A 15,643-nucleotide genomic window follows, 5' to 3' on the forward strand; every position below is an offset into this window, starting at 1 on the left:
AATGGCATGGATAAAGAGCAGGACGGATGAGCTGCAAAATTCGTTCAATTCTAACGGTAAATGCTAAAAAATCACTAAACTATGAAAGGGAAAAAAAAAATACAAAGCCAACATTCTCACTACCAACTAAAGGAACTCAAACCATTTTAGCAATTTAAAAGTCAAGTTTCTTTCTCATCATATTTTCTCTCTCCTTAATATTTCACATCACACTCTCTTTTTTCTTTTTATCTCATCACACTTTCTCTCTCATCATACTTTTTATCTCATAACATTTTCTCTCTCCTCAATCTCTCCCATCACATTTTCTCCCTTTTTTTCTCAACACACTTTCTCTTTCATCATATATTTTTTCTCCTCAATTTCTCCCATCACATTCACTTTCTTAATTTTTCTCATCATACTTCCTCTCTCATCATACTTTCTCTCTCCTCCATCTCTCCCATCACACGCTCTCTCCTCATTTTTTCTCATTACACTCTCTCTCTTTTCATTCTCTCTCATCATATTTTCTCTCTCATCTTCTATCATCATGTGTTCTTCCATCACACTCTCTTTCCTCATTTTCTCTCATCGCACTTTCTCTCTCTTCATTCTTTCTCAACACACTTTCTCTCTCATCATACTTTCTTTCTCATCATATTTTTCTCTCACATCTAATTTTTCTCTATTTTCCTTTAAGGGTAAAAAAGAAAATTTTGATTTATTCCGATAGAAAATGTTCAACTAACCAAACATTGCTTTTAAGGGTGATATTCATGTTCATACTCATTCTCATTCCACAATACTATGATTCTCATTTTGATTCATATTTCTAGGAAAGAACCAAACACCCTCTAAATTCTAATGAATCAAAACCACACTGTCATTTTCAATTAGATTATGCATCTTAAAAAGAATAGGAAAGCATAAGCATGTGAATATCTTTTGGGCAAAGCCAACAAGTGAATATCTAGTTTATATATGACAATATAGTAAGCAACCAAGGAAAATACCTTCTTAAGTCGTGCTTCATGAGCAATTATAAACTCATCGATTCTTTCTTGCAGTGTCTTCAAGCCCGGTCTATTCTGCTTGTAATCATTAAGCCACTCTGCAAAAGTAGGAGTCAGATCAGTCATATTCTGTGATATGGATACAAAGACTACTGCAATGGTAAAATTGACACAGTTTTTGGCCTATGAGAATGCGAAATAATAGAACAAATAAATCACACAACATACTTTCTAGTTGTAGTAAATTATGTTCCCAGGGCGTAGCACAGATGGGGAGTGCATGGTTCTGTGGCTGAAAGGTCCAGGGGTCGATCCCTGGGGTGTCACTGTCTGGGGTTAACATCTCCGCTATGCACTTTCCACCTGTGTACCTGCATTTACCTCCCTCCATATCCGTGGGACCGGCTCTAGGGGGGCCGCTGATGTGGCGGTTCCACATTTTTTTTTTAGTTGTAGTAAATTATTGTCCCCAGGGTGTAGCACAGCTGGGGGCGCATGGTTTCGTGCCCGAAAGGTCCAGAGTTCGATCCTCGGAGTGTCATTACATGGGGTTAGCGTCCCGGCTATGCGCTTTCAGCTGTGTATCTGTATTTACCTCCCTCCATATTCGTGGGACCGACTCTAGGGGGGCCGCTGATGTGACGGTTCCACATTTTTTAGTTGTAGTAAATTATTGTGAGTGAGAATTCATGATCACAAGAACAAGTATTTGGCATCACAGGTATATTTGGAATCATAAGCCTATTCCACATGAGATTTTTTTTTTTTTTTAAAAAAAAGAATATCAGATTTGCTAGCATTCAGTAGAAACAATGATTATTAATACATGGCATCAAGATGCATTTATAAAAAAAATAATATCCACTAAAACAGTTCAAAAAAAGAGTGCTAAAAATAAATACTAGAACTAGTATAAATCAGATCTCACCTTCAATGTCTTCCCTCGGAGTCTTGAACCCAAGCCCAATTTGTTACCACCCATACCGACTTCTTCCCCGTTCTATGTCAACAACCCACAAACTAAAGCAAATTCGATACTTTAGAAATTCATTTTCTCACCTAAGAAGTACTTTCGGCTACTTAAGAAAGGTCTTCTCAGTCTGTTCAAAATTTTTTTAAAGCAAAAACAACAGTCAACTTTTATGTGGAATTCCTTATATGAGTCAGAGCCAACTCAAGCCTATTTAAGGCCCTAAGTGGGAAAAAAATTTAGGCCTTTGATATTATTTTAAAAAAAATCTTCATCCTTTTTCATTCAAACTTAGGATCGAAAATGATGGTTTAATTTTTTTAACAAATTAAAATATTAGTTTAAAAAATATATTTTTTAGAAAATTTAATTTTCTCACTTTTTGATATGCAAAATTATTAATTAAATTTTCGTATTCAAGTTTTGATAACTTAATTCGGAGAAGTATAGACTTTACAGTATTAAACAAAGTATTATTATTATTATATATAATAATACACCTCAAAGAGATAAAAAGGTAGTTTTTGGTTTAGAAGTTTAGAAATGAGGAAATTGATTCATTCTCAAACCTTGTGTTTGGTTTAGGGGAATGAAATCAAGATTTTGGAATGAAATCCAAAAACTTGAATATGCATGAAACTCACCCTCTCCCTTGGGTTTTGATGGAATGAGAATGAGAATGAAGTTTTAGACGAAAATACCCTTAATATATTTGTTCAATTTTTCTTTCATTTCACAATCTCTCCTTGTTCTCTTTCATCATACTTTCTCTCTCCTAATTCTATCATCACACTTTCTCTCTCCTAATTCTATCATCACACATTCTCTCTCAACATATTTTTTTTTCTCCTCATTCTTTCTCATCATACATTCTCTACTATTTTCTCTCTATATTCTCTCTCATCACACACTCTCTCTCACATCATTTTCTCTCTTCATTCTCTCCTAATTTTTCATCAAACTTTCTCTCTCATCAAACTTTCTCTTTCATCATACTTTTTCTCTCCTCAATCTCTCTTACCATACTCTCTCCCCACATTTTCTCTCATCACACTTTCCCTCTCTTCATTTTTCCAATCGCACTTTCTCTCTCATCACATTTTCTCATCATACTTTCTCTCCTCAATTTCTCATTTTCTCTCATCACACTTTCTCTCTTTTCATTTTTTCCTATCACTTTTCTCTCTCAGCACACTTTCTCTTTTATCATACTTTTTCTCTTCTCAATCTCTCCTATCACACTCTCTCTCCTCATTTTTCTAATCACACCTTCCCTCTCTTAATTTTTTCCCATCACACTTTCTCTCTCATCATTCTCTCTCATCATATGTTTCTCTCACATTCAACTTTCTCTTCCATCTAATTTTTCTCTAAAGATAAAAAAGAAAATTTAAGTTCATTTCAATTGAAAATATTCAACTAACCAAACATTATTTTTAAGAATGATACCCAAGCTCATATTCTTAGAAGAGAATCAAACGCCACCTAAGTTTACAATTCACTTACCTAAAAATAAGTGCATTAGAAGTATATCTAATTATTTAAATAAAAGACGAAGAAAATAACCCTTATAAAAAGAAACAAATTTGGGCAAATAAGAACAATGAAATAGGATAATAATAGAAAAAAATTATACTCTCATGCTTAACTCATCATCATCCGCGAAGTATAAAAAGTAAATAAATAAAAAATATATATATAAAAAGACAAAACTCAATTCAATCCTTATTTATGACGGTAAATATATCTAAATAAAAGCTAAACTTAATGTCTATAAAAGAAACGAAATAGTAAAGGTATTTAACTCATTATTGCTCAAAAATAATAAAATTTTCCATTTCGATTAGACACAATATGGATGAATGCATCAACATTTGAATTTAATTAAGAAAGGAACATAGTAACAGCACCAACTAGATCAACGTGTTAGTGTTAAGTGTGATTTCTCTTTTCTAATCTCAATGATCAAGAGAAGCACAGAGAGGGGGAGTTGGAAAAGGAGAAGAGGGGGAACTAAAAAAAACTAGCATTTTTATTTTACATTGTATGGATAAGATAAAAAAAAATTTAATTCATGTTCTTATTGATTAAAGGAGAAAAGTATCACAAAATGAAAGAGAAACGTAACAAGAGAATAGATTTATAAAGAGCAATGATATGCACAAGGAAAAATCTCAAGGAAATGCTTAAAAATACACATAAATTTATGGCTCACCATTTCACTTTATGTGGATTTTATCATTTTATGTGTCTATTCTTGAATATTTTCTTGAGCATATCATTTTTCTTTTATAAAATAACATCCATAATTAAAAATAAATTTAATTTGTAAAAAAAAAGAGCCCCTTTATGACTCTATCCATTAGAATCATAATGATATCTTTGCGAAATCCGAAACTTTGATCGGAGATGAAGATCATGTAAATATTTAATTACATGGACCCTATTATAAAAATATATTTAATATATAAAAATAATGACCTCAACTTTTAGATAATGAAATTATACAATCGTTTATCATGTGGATCCGGTTCTTTTTCATTGTCTTAAAAAATATATATAAAAATATATTTAATATATTAAAAATAATGGATTCTAATAAAAATTAGGGCCCAAGATATAAACCTTAATGGCCTGTGCCTAAAGCCGGCCCATTGAGTCTGAGGTAATATTCCTTAAACAAAAGCTTTCCATGAACATTATCAACAAAACCAAAAACGAATCGTCGTAGAAATAGTTCGACGGTTTCCAAACAAAAGGATCAACGAAAGTAAACAGAAGCAACCAAAAAGGCATATGGATAGCTTAAGGAAAAAGACGAGAGTGGCTCCGACTTGCTCCTCCATGATGCCCGGCGTAGGAGACGACCCAGTGCTGCAGATACGGAAGAAGAATAGGTACGTCGCGGCTCCAAATTTAAACCCTAGCGAGTTTATATAGTCGTCTGGGCAGAAGGCCCAGGGATCTACGGTTAGGATTTGGCGACATCAGACGGGTTGGGTATTGAGCCAAATAAATCCGACCCGAACTGTTTACATTTAAAAAAACGAAACTCCAATTTGATTTTTTTTTTAAAAAAAACAAATAGATTACGGATACATTCTTTGGATATTTGAGAGAGACAACACTTTGTTTATTATTTTTTTTACAAAAATAAAATTCTTGGTATAAAAAAATGATATGGATCGAGTTCGCACTCTGTTCTAGGATCCATTTTGAGACGGAGCCTCCAAGAGGGGGGAAAAATCTTCTAAGGGGGCGTTTGGTTCTTTCCTAGGAATAGGAATCGGAATGGGAATCATTGTATTATGGAATGGGAATGGGTATGAGCATTGATATCACTCTTAAAAGCAATGTTTGGTTAGTTGCATATCTTCTATCGGAATAAATCAAAATTTCCTTTTTTACCCTTAAAGGAAAATAAGAGAAAAAATTAGATGTGAGAGAAAGATGAATGTGAGAGAAAAATATGATGAAAGAGAATGATGAGAGAGAAAGTGTGATGAGAAAAAATGAAGAGAGAGAAAGTGTAATTGGAGAGAGCATGATGAGAGAAGAAAGTGTGATAGGAGAGAGCATGATGAGAGAAGATGAGAGAGAAAATATGATGTGAGAGAATGAAGAGAGAGAAAATGTAATGAGAAAAAATGAGGAGAGAGTGTGATGAGAGAGGTTGAGGAGAGAGAAAGTATGATGAGAGAGAAAGTGTGATGAGAAAAAAAGATAACAGTGAGTGTAATGGGAGAGAGATTGAGGTGAGAGAAAGTATGATGAGGGAGGAAGTATGATGAGAGAGAAAGTGTGTTGAGGAAAAAAGGAGGGAGTGTGACAAGAGATATTGAGGAGAGAGAAAGTGTGATGAGAGCGAAAGTGTGATGAGAAAAAAAAGAAAAGAGAGTGTGATGGGAGAGATTGAGGAGAGAGAAAGTATGATGAGAAAAAAAAAGAAGGAAGAGAGTGCGATGGAAGAGATTGAGGAGAGAAAGTATGATGAGAGAGAAAGTGTAATGAGAAAAAAGAGGAAAGAGAGTGTGATAGGAGAGATTAAGGAGAGAGAAAGTGTGTGAAAATATGATAAGAGAGAAAATATGATGAGAGAGAAAATATGATGAGAGAGAACAAGGAGAGAGAAGTGATATGAAAGAAAAAATAAATAAATATATTTTGATATTTGATATTCATGGAGAAAATTTTAGTTTTAAGTCAAGGGTATTTTTGGAATAAGGGAATATTTTGATTGATGAAAATAGGGTAATGGCTCATTGAAGGGGAGGTACATGGGAATGAGTTATTACCCAATTTCAAGGATTCATTCCCTTATTTGTATTCCTATTCCTATAATTCAAACATTAACAATGGTAATCAATGATTCCCATTCCCATTCCCCTCTCCTATTACCCTAAACCAAACGCCCCCTAAATCAGTCAGATTTTGACCGCCGGAAGTTGTTTGGATAAGTCTCGCCCTCTCTTCTCTCTCTCAGCCTCTGCTATGGCGGCGGTGTCTTCGGACTTGGCCTCGGCCTTCTTCGGACTCGCGATGCGGCACGCTGGCTTGGGCTGCGGCGTCCGGAACTCAGTCCTGACGTTCCCTCGCTTACGGGCGTCTAAGCCTCTCGTCGCACGGGCATTTTCTGCCGGCAGGATAGTCAACTCCGGCTTGGGACGGCTCTCAATGGTGATGAGATCGCGGTGCGTTTCCTGTCGATTCGCCGCTTCCGCTTCTGCAACAGAGGGAGAATCAGATGTCCTGACCAAGATTCCGCCGGACGACCGCATCCCTGCGACCATCATAACGGGGTTCCTTGGCTCGGGGAAGGTAACGGTTTTCTGTTCCTGTTCTTGAGCATTGACTGCCGATGAATAATGTCTCTGTTGATTGCTGGCGAAAATAAAGGCTAAGTTTTGGGGTACTGAAGGCGCGGCCTTTCCTTTTTTTTTCTCTCTCTCTTTTTCTACACAGTTGCAAAAAATCTTTCTTTTATAATTGCTTAAATTATTCTGTGGCACTATTTTTATGATGTACTATATATTAAAAATTATGTTTTTTCTTGTACCAGTCTCAATGGAAATTCAAATCTGTAACTTTTGGATCCATAATCCTTCGGAATGTTTGATTGCTTCATGTTGCGTTATTCTGGATTATTTGTCTTACACAACTATACCAAGATCTTAAAGCACTTTTGGGCCAATTTCTGCAATATACAGTTTAGTGATTGTTTCTGTCTGGCAAAAACTAGTTTTTTGTTTAGACTTCTATGGTTCTTTAGGTACGTCCTCACTGTCTTCATTGCAGGAAGTTTCTACCTTGATATCTCTGAATTCTTTAGCATTATTTTGCTTCATAAATAGTGATGTAGAAGTACGAATAACTTCATGAACATGGAGCGACTTAAATTGTTGGGACTCACAATTTGTTTGTTGTAATCAGTAGAGAATCCTAGGAACATAAATGTTTCAATGGGAAAATGATGAATCTTAGTCTATTTTGTTACAGTCTAACCATGCATAGACTTGATTGATGCAGAAGTATACCAAGAAGAACCCAGTACTATATGGTTATGTTTACTGTTAATCATTTTCTTACGCTTATCTTGCTTTGGTATTTATCATAATTTGATCTGACAATTTTTTTTATTGATTTTGACAGACAACATTATTAAATCACATTTTAACTGCTGAACATGGAAAGCGCATTGCAGTCATTGAGAATGAGGTATGCTATATAATTCTGTACCACCCATGGAACCTCATGTTAGGACTGTACTTTTCTACAGAATCACAAATGACTGAAAAATTAATTTGCAGAATCATCATGGTTGCTCCAGTAATTTTATTATGTACACTTATATTTTGTGGCGTCAAATGAATTAGAATGTTATGATACATATTTTACGCTGTCATGCTGATTCATTTGAGCTTCCTTTGCCATGTTTAGTTCAAATTGGGAGAAAACTTTTAGAATTGTGTGTGATCGTTATGTGCCACTTAAAGTAAAATTTTTAAGATCGTGATTCAAGTTACTCTATAGATTAAAGTGTTGGGTATTCTATACAAAATAAATATACATAGTAGGGATGAGGATGTTAAGATGAGTTTGTAGAGTTACTACTCAAAAAAATCAATACTAATATTTAGGAGCAATTAGATGTAACTCAAATAAATAATAAATTGAGAGAAAATAGGATGAAATCACACATACACATGTTTAGAGGTAACCCATAGATTTTATCGTTAGAAGAGTTAAATTTTTTTGAGGGGAAGGTGCAAGGGATGGAGGGATGAAAAGAGTAATGTGATTTTAATATTATCAGTGGTATATCCTTGCATAAAATTCAATCTCAGGATAGCATTTCTGGCTCCATCCCCAAATAGTCGGGAAAGCATGATGAGAGAATACATGGACAAAGTAATAATAGAGGGAAGAAATGGGAAATATAATAACAGAAGGGAAACATCAATAAGGAATGTTGCTTAAAACTAATTTCTAAGTATATTTGTCATGCCAATGATGGCAGATGCTCTTACATTTTTTGTTGATGTGACAACTCAGTTGATCTGCAATTTTTTGTTTAAAGAATACAGATATTGAGAAATAGAATAAAGTTCCAGTCGAGCTGTGTTATCTCATCTATTTTGTAAACTAAAGTACCTCTTCTTTTCTAAATTTTTATACTGAAATGATATTATCTGACAGTTTTTATAGAGTTGATGCACTGTTTTTTTAGATCCTACATAGTAAACTTCAAAAGTGCTTCTAATAATTTCAGATTATCTTGTTCTTTTTATTCCAATCGTCCAATATAATGGCATTTTATGATGGTATATGATTAAGAAACACACGATAGCATATTAATGTTTAAATATCAAAACTGCTAACAAACATTTTGTTAACTTTTACAGTACGGGGAAGTTGATATTGATGGTTCCTTGGTTGCTGCAAAAGCTGCTGGTGTTGAAGATATAATCATGCTTAATAATGGTTGTCTTTGCTGCACTGTTCGGGGTGATCTAGTTCGCATGATTGGTGAATTGGTTGAAAAGAAAAAGGGCAAGTTTGATCATATTGTAATAGAAACTACAGGTGCGCATATAATTTTTTCTATATGCGTCTTTCTTCAATTGTTATTACAAAATAAAATTTAATTATTTGAACTCATATAGCTTTGTTTTTTGAATGCTTCCTTTAGTAACATGTTTTGTTCATAACTTGGGAATAGCAAGTTGAACTTTTGTGATCTATTTGCCAACTGAATTCCTGATTCTTCCTTTTTAATTGTTTATGTGAGGGACCTGTATCAATTTGGTTTGATAGTTGATTTTGTCTCTTGGAAACTAGATGTTAAAAATTTTATCGAGATCATATTCTTAAGAAATATGTGTTAATTGAGAATGCATAAGTTTATATACATTTCTCATTGGACTACTAACAATTAGGTTTTTTTTGGTTGTCTCACTTTGCTATTTTATTTCCTTTGCAGGCTTGGCTAATCCAGCTCCTATCATTCAGACATTTTATGCAGAGGATACAATTTTCAATGATGTCAAGTTGGATGGTGTTGTTACTTTGGTGGATGCAAAGCATGCAAACTTTCACTTGGATGATAAGAAGCCCAAAGGAGTAGTGAATGAGGCAGTTGAACAGATTGCTTATGCTGATAGAATAATTGTGAACAAGGTAAATATTTTAGTGTCTTAGTGCTTTTGTCTAGCATCGAAAATTTAAGTTTTCTTTTCAATTTTACAAATCATGAATCGTAAGTTGAATTTAGATGCCTTGGACCAAACTGTAATCTCACCTAGAAAAAAGAAGAAAACAAAGAAAAGCTGCTAACCAAAAATATAAGCCTGAAATCTGAATATCCAACCATGCTTTTTAGAAAACCCCAATAAACAACTTGGCCCTGTGACTTAGTCTGCCACATGTGTAACTGTTTAGGCTCCCTTTCTTTGTTTTACATAACTTATTTTCTATTAGAAATCAGGAAAATAGTTGTTTATTCTGTCATTCTGTGCCATAAAGTTTAGTTGAATTTTTTTTTTGTTGATTTAAAGGGTGGAGCTGTGCCTGGACAATGTATAATTTTATTTACTTGTAAACTATCTTTTTGGCTAAATTAAAAACTTTTTCTTTTGACCAATGGCTTATATTGTCTGCCAAGTATCTGAAATGCAAATAAAAAAAAATCTTTTCTAGAAGCCACTTTCTGTGAAACAAGCAGACTGATCCTTTGTAGCTTATTCCATCTATATTTGCTTACGTCAGTTTATTATTTTTGTTATGCTAAGCACATGGTTCTAAGTAATTAGTTCCCTTCTTCGTTGGTGTTATGCATCATTTACCACTTAACTAGAAACGCTTCAGGGATATGTAAGAAAAAAACCTTAGATCAATGTAATTTGTATTCTAAAAGGCTGTACTGTGCTGATGATTCTTGTGAAGCTATGTATCTGAAGCATTTCTATTTTTACATATGATGGATTTGTTTATTTCCAACTGAGCCTTCTCATACTAAAGTGTCGATGATGCTAGTGTGTATTTACATGGGTAGTAACAGTAAGATGCTTCATCAAGTGTGTTATATTTGCCTTTTCCGAGGATCCTGAATCTTCTTCATACTTTTGTTCTTTTCTGGAGATAATGTAAATGTATTAGTCTATTACCATCCTATTCTATGTAATGGATAAGAGGATGAGTATCTTTTAGGTCTGTATATTAAGTTTCTCACTCAGCTTTCTTCTTGCTGATGCATTTTAAGTATTAGTTTCTACTGAGTTTATTATTCATTTTCACTCTGATCTTCATTTGGGTTTATGATCTTTGAAATGCTGTATGCTCCCTATCACGAGACTGAAGTTGCTCGGTTTTGCTTGTAGATTGATCTCGTTGGGGAGTCTGACGTATCCTCCTTGGTCCAGCGAATAAAGGTTAAGCTATACAGTTGGTTTCCTTGTTATTTATTTCACATACCCTTGTTGAGCATTCAGATGCCAATTGATAATTTATCGTCAATTGATAATTTATCCTTGATACAGAATATCAATGGCATGGCTTATTTAAAGCGGGCAGAGTATGGAAAAGTCGATTTGGATTATGTACTTGGTGTTGGTGGCTTTGATTTGGAAAGGTCATTTATCCTTCCCCTACCTTCTTTTTACTTGATAACATGTTCTTGACAAATTAAAATTCAGTTGTTTTTTCAATTATATCTTCCCAGGATTGAAAGTGTTGTGAATTCTGATGGTTCAGAAGATCATCATCATGCTCATGAGCATGATCACCATCATGATCATCATCATCATCATGATGAACATGACCATGAACATAGTATGTTGTCTTATTTTACGAGGAAAATATTTACTATCTAATTATTTCAAATTTTTGATGTACTGTCCAGTTTCTGTATTGCTTCACAATCTCATAGCCAAACTAATGTTCATACTCACCCAACTTTACTGAGTTAATAAATGTTCCATTTTTTTTTGTATTTCATTCGATTAATAGTATGGATTTGATCGACATTCAGTAGTTATTATATGGTTTTTTTTTTCTTGCATACTTTCCTATGAGCACTAACAGTTTCTTGCTTGGATCTCAAATTGAATTTGATCTGATCCAGGCAGTAATCTTGCAAGTTGAGATCCAGCTTCAGCTCATTTTGTTTCTTCAAAATTATTAATTTTCTTTTTTAGTCCAATTTCCTTTTATTTTTTATAGCAAGTAGAAAAGGCAAACACATTGTCTCAACTTGAGCCATGTTTTGTGGCAACTTGTTCGTTTGCAAGAGGAATCTAAATTCCTGCCAATACTTATCCATAGGGGAACTCATCATTGTTAGCTTGTGGAAGTCGTTCAGATTATATCTCCTTATTTTCCAAAAATTTCAAAAGAAAGAAAACACAGTTAACCCTCCTGTTTGTTAATCTTACAATTTTGCCGATGAGATTCTTCTGAATTTGAAATTGACATTGTTCTTCTTGCTGATAACTCTTGTGCTACTACTAAAATAATGTTGAAGACTTTTGTGGCTCCTCGAAATTTTTTCTCATTTGTCAACTTGCAGATCACCATTCTGATTCCCATTCTCACGATCACACCCATGATCCTGGTGTTTCATCTGTCAGCATTGTCTGTGAAGGAAACCTGGATCTTGAGAAGGTCGTCTTCTCGTTAGAACTTATCATTTCTATGCTGTTGCTTCAGAATTGAAAAGATTTAACCTTTTTTTCAGTTTGTATTCGTCTTCGGCATTCTAAAAGCTTAGTGTTGTACCGCATATCTTTGCAGGCAAATATGTGGTTGGGAATGCTATTGATGGATCGCAGTGATGACATATATCGCATGAAAGGCCTTCTGTCAGTCCATGGTATGCCTGAGAGATTTGTTTTCCAGGTATTTGTCTCATTCTCTGGTTTTTCACTTGTTCACTGAAGCTGCAAATTGCTCAACTTGGACTAACTATTCCAACAAGTGCTTGATCTCAACTTGTTTTATTTCCTTGGACGTATCTGATCTCATCATGTGGTAGGCTTGTTCTTCAATATGAATTTTTCTTGAACTGAACTTGTCGTATGCCTGATTCACAGAATAAGAAAAATCAAACAATGAAATTGCTATTCCTTAACTCGGTTTGTGGAGTGCAATTATGTGGAATGACTTTTTTTTTTAATATCTGTTCGTAGGAATTTCTTATAAATAGTTGAAATATTTTGTCAAAGTTGTTTAACTCTCACGGTGTCTTACCTACCCAGTTCTATTTGGTCGACTGTGTTGGTCTGACCTTGTAGTTTAGTTGGCCATCTGCACAGATGATGAACTGTTTGACTTGCTCAACCCCCCTCACCTAATCATTCTGACTTGTCTGCCCACTCAGCCCATCCAATGTGTTTCACTAGCTCGTTCAATTTGTGGCCCAACTAGTCTGACCCTATATGCACAACCAAGCCATCCAGCTCACTTGACCTAATCTACTAGCCTGCTCAACTCGAATAGCTCGATCAATTTGTCTGGCTCACTTTGGCTGCCCCACATTAATAATGTATATTTTTTTTGTAGAACTAAACACAGGAACAATGCATTCTTTGAATAATGGAACTGATAAAAATAACTATTCCATAAAAAATGGTATTTTAAGTTCATTTTCCATCCAAATATAAAAATACTTGTTTCATCTAAATTGGTCTGGACCAGAATAGGTTCTTATGCACTAGACTTGTTATTATAGTTTATGAGCACAACTGGATGCCCATCATTTGCGTTTTTGTCATATAAGCACCCTATTTTTGATTAAAGTCAAATGAGCACCCCTCTACGCTCCTTTTGAAGTGATTTGCCTTAAATACTCTTATGTTATTTGATCATTCGGTCGTGTAGAAGCTAATATCTAATTTCTATAACATGTAGAAGCTAGTTGTTAGCTTCTACAATACATTATCTGATCATTCGATTGTGTAGAAGCTAGCAACTTAGCTTACACAACAGTGATTTTATATCATTTTAATTTTGATTTTTTACATGATAATCTAATTAAAATAACATTTTAACAAGGAAATCAAACGATGGGGATTTGATGACATTCATTACATTTCAAATGAACATAATCTAATTATGATCTAGCATATAGAAGCTAGAATGTAGCTATTACAACTGTAGCAGCTACCGGCTAGCTTCTGCACGTTATAGAAGCTAGCTGGTAGCTTCTACGACAGCATTGAATTTGATGGATAATCTATCAGAGATATTGGGGAATTTTTAGTTGAATTGAATTTACATAAAATTAATTTCAACTTATCTGTTGAGATAACATGATGAGAAAATCTTAGGCTGTCGGCCTTAAATGTTAGGTCGAGCTGCTAGGTGCTCTGGAGGAAGACTGCCTTATATCATTGAGTCCAAGTCCCAATCGAGTCTAGTGGCAAGTTGAGTTGGGACGCAAGTTGATGCGGTGCGCAGCCAAGTCGAGATGAAAGTTGTCAAGTCGGGAGTCGATCGAGAGGCAGAGTCGCCAAGTCAAGAAATGAAGGTGCCAAGTCGAGAAAGATTCCCGATTGTTTGAAAAACTAGGACGTCGAGGCTTGTGTTCAATGCAGTTTCTTTAAAACAGATTCGTCCCATCTATGTTTCCAAAATACAACAGCAATAGTGGCAGATCGTGATCTCCACCAAGTACTGGTGGATCACGACAATTTGAATATATCGTATCAGAATGCTCTCACAACGACTCTGCCGAATGGAATCCTTATAAAGGAGCTCAACCATATGCGATAGTAAATGACCGAATAAAGACCATTCAATGGCCATTATTTGCCCGCCTTGAAATTCTAGCCGTTCATCGTCTACTATTTCATTTGGCGAATACGGATTCCCATTAATCACATGAATGCGTCCGTTACAATTGAGCAAAAAGAATAATTATTCAAATGACAAAATATTGGTTGATTCGTGTGGGCAAATTTTTCCCTAGTCCCACATTCGATATGTGTAAGTCGTGCTCGCACACGAGTCAACTTAGTTTAATGCAACCCGGGCCTTGAATTTGTACCCCTTGCACCCACGCGTGAGAGATTCTCTCCCCATGCATTTGTTCATATCTTACATGCATGTGCAACGATATAAATCAACCAACTAGCCTTTGAATTATCAATGTGGGACTAAAGTCCCATGCACAATGGAGTCTTCTCCCTCCACCTCTTGATGTCCATTCAAATTTTTCAACAGAATCCAAGGGGATTTTTAGGATAAGGGGCGCTCAATTTTTTAGATGGATAATCATTTGACTTTTTTTTTTGGGGGAAGAAAGAGCGCTAATATGATGTTTCTATTAATTTGGAATGCCCTTCTGGTTTTTACCCATAGTTTATTATCCAAGTAATCCTACTTTATAGTTCCAAAATGTTTGCATAGGAGCTTATATTTGACACTATGGGTTTGATTACTTGGACGAAAGATAACGAGTAAAAAGAGGAAAGAATCATAAAATTATATGGTTAGCTTATTTTTCACTTTCCGTTTGTCTTTTATCCGCGTGATTTTCTGTATCTTCTCTCCTTTAAAGGATTTTCTAATTGTTACCCTTTCTTTGCTTTGCTTCCTGTTCAACAGGGAGTTCATGACATTTTCCAGGGTTCTCCTGATAGATTATGGGGCCCAGAAGAGCCTAGAATTAACAAGATTGTGTTTATTGGGAAGAACTTAGATGCTAAGGAATTGGAGAAGGGCTTCAAAGCATGCCTGCTGTGACAATATTTCCCCACTTGAAACTCCTAAACTTGTTGAAGCACAAGAAGAATGATTCTTCAGTTCAGCCTCAAAATTTTTGATGACAATATTTTTTGTTTTATGAAAAAGGAGTTTGAGCAGGAACTGAAATATTTGTTGTTTTTCTCGAGTTGTCTCAACTAGTACGAGTTGAAAATATATGTAAGATGCGAGACGCTATGCTAGGGACAATGTGGTTGTTGACCGTTTATGATGCAGTAAAACGTGGATTATGTTCTTGTTCTTGCGCACCTTTTAAATTTTTGCCTGTTGGATTTGTTCTGGGTTGAAATTTGTTTTTTATTTTATTTTATTTTATGCATTTACATAATCTGTGATCACTCAAAGATAGATTGAATTAGACTGGCAATTTTGGGTCCATAAGTGAGCCAACCACATGGATAGTACACCAACCAAAAGG

The 15,643-nt window shown here is 34.8% G+C and overlaps 1 protein-coding gene across 1 annotated transcript; it reads left to right on the forward strand.

Moving 5' to 3' along the window:
- Positions 1-6,386: 6,386 nt before the first annotated feature.
- LOC121992304 (P-loop guanosine triphosphatase YjiA-like) lies at positions 6,387-15,461 on the forward strand. Its single transcript, XM_042546596.1, has 10 exons — positions 6,387-6,783; positions 7,615-7,680; positions 8,868-9,048; positions 9,446-9,642; positions 10,842-10,892; positions 11,001-11,092; positions 11,183-11,292; positions 12,029-12,123; positions 12,253-12,357; positions 15,067-15,461. Exons 1-10 carry the CDS (start codon positions 6,457-6,459, stop codon positions 15,202-15,204), a joined length of 1,362 nt encoding a protein of 453 aa, XP_042402530.1. The 5' UTR covers positions 6,387-6,456; the 3' UTR covers positions 15,205-15,461.
- The last annotated feature ends 182 nt before the right edge of the window (positions 15,462-15,643 follow it).

The sequence above is a fragment of the Zingiber officinale genome, chromosome 6B (assembly GCF_018446385.1).
Source record: "Zingiber officinale cultivar Zhangliang chromosome 6B, Zo_v1.1, whole genome shotgun sequence".
NCBI lineage: Eukaryota > Viridiplantae > Streptophyta > Magnoliopsida > Zingiberales > Zingiberaceae > Zingiber > Zingiber officinale.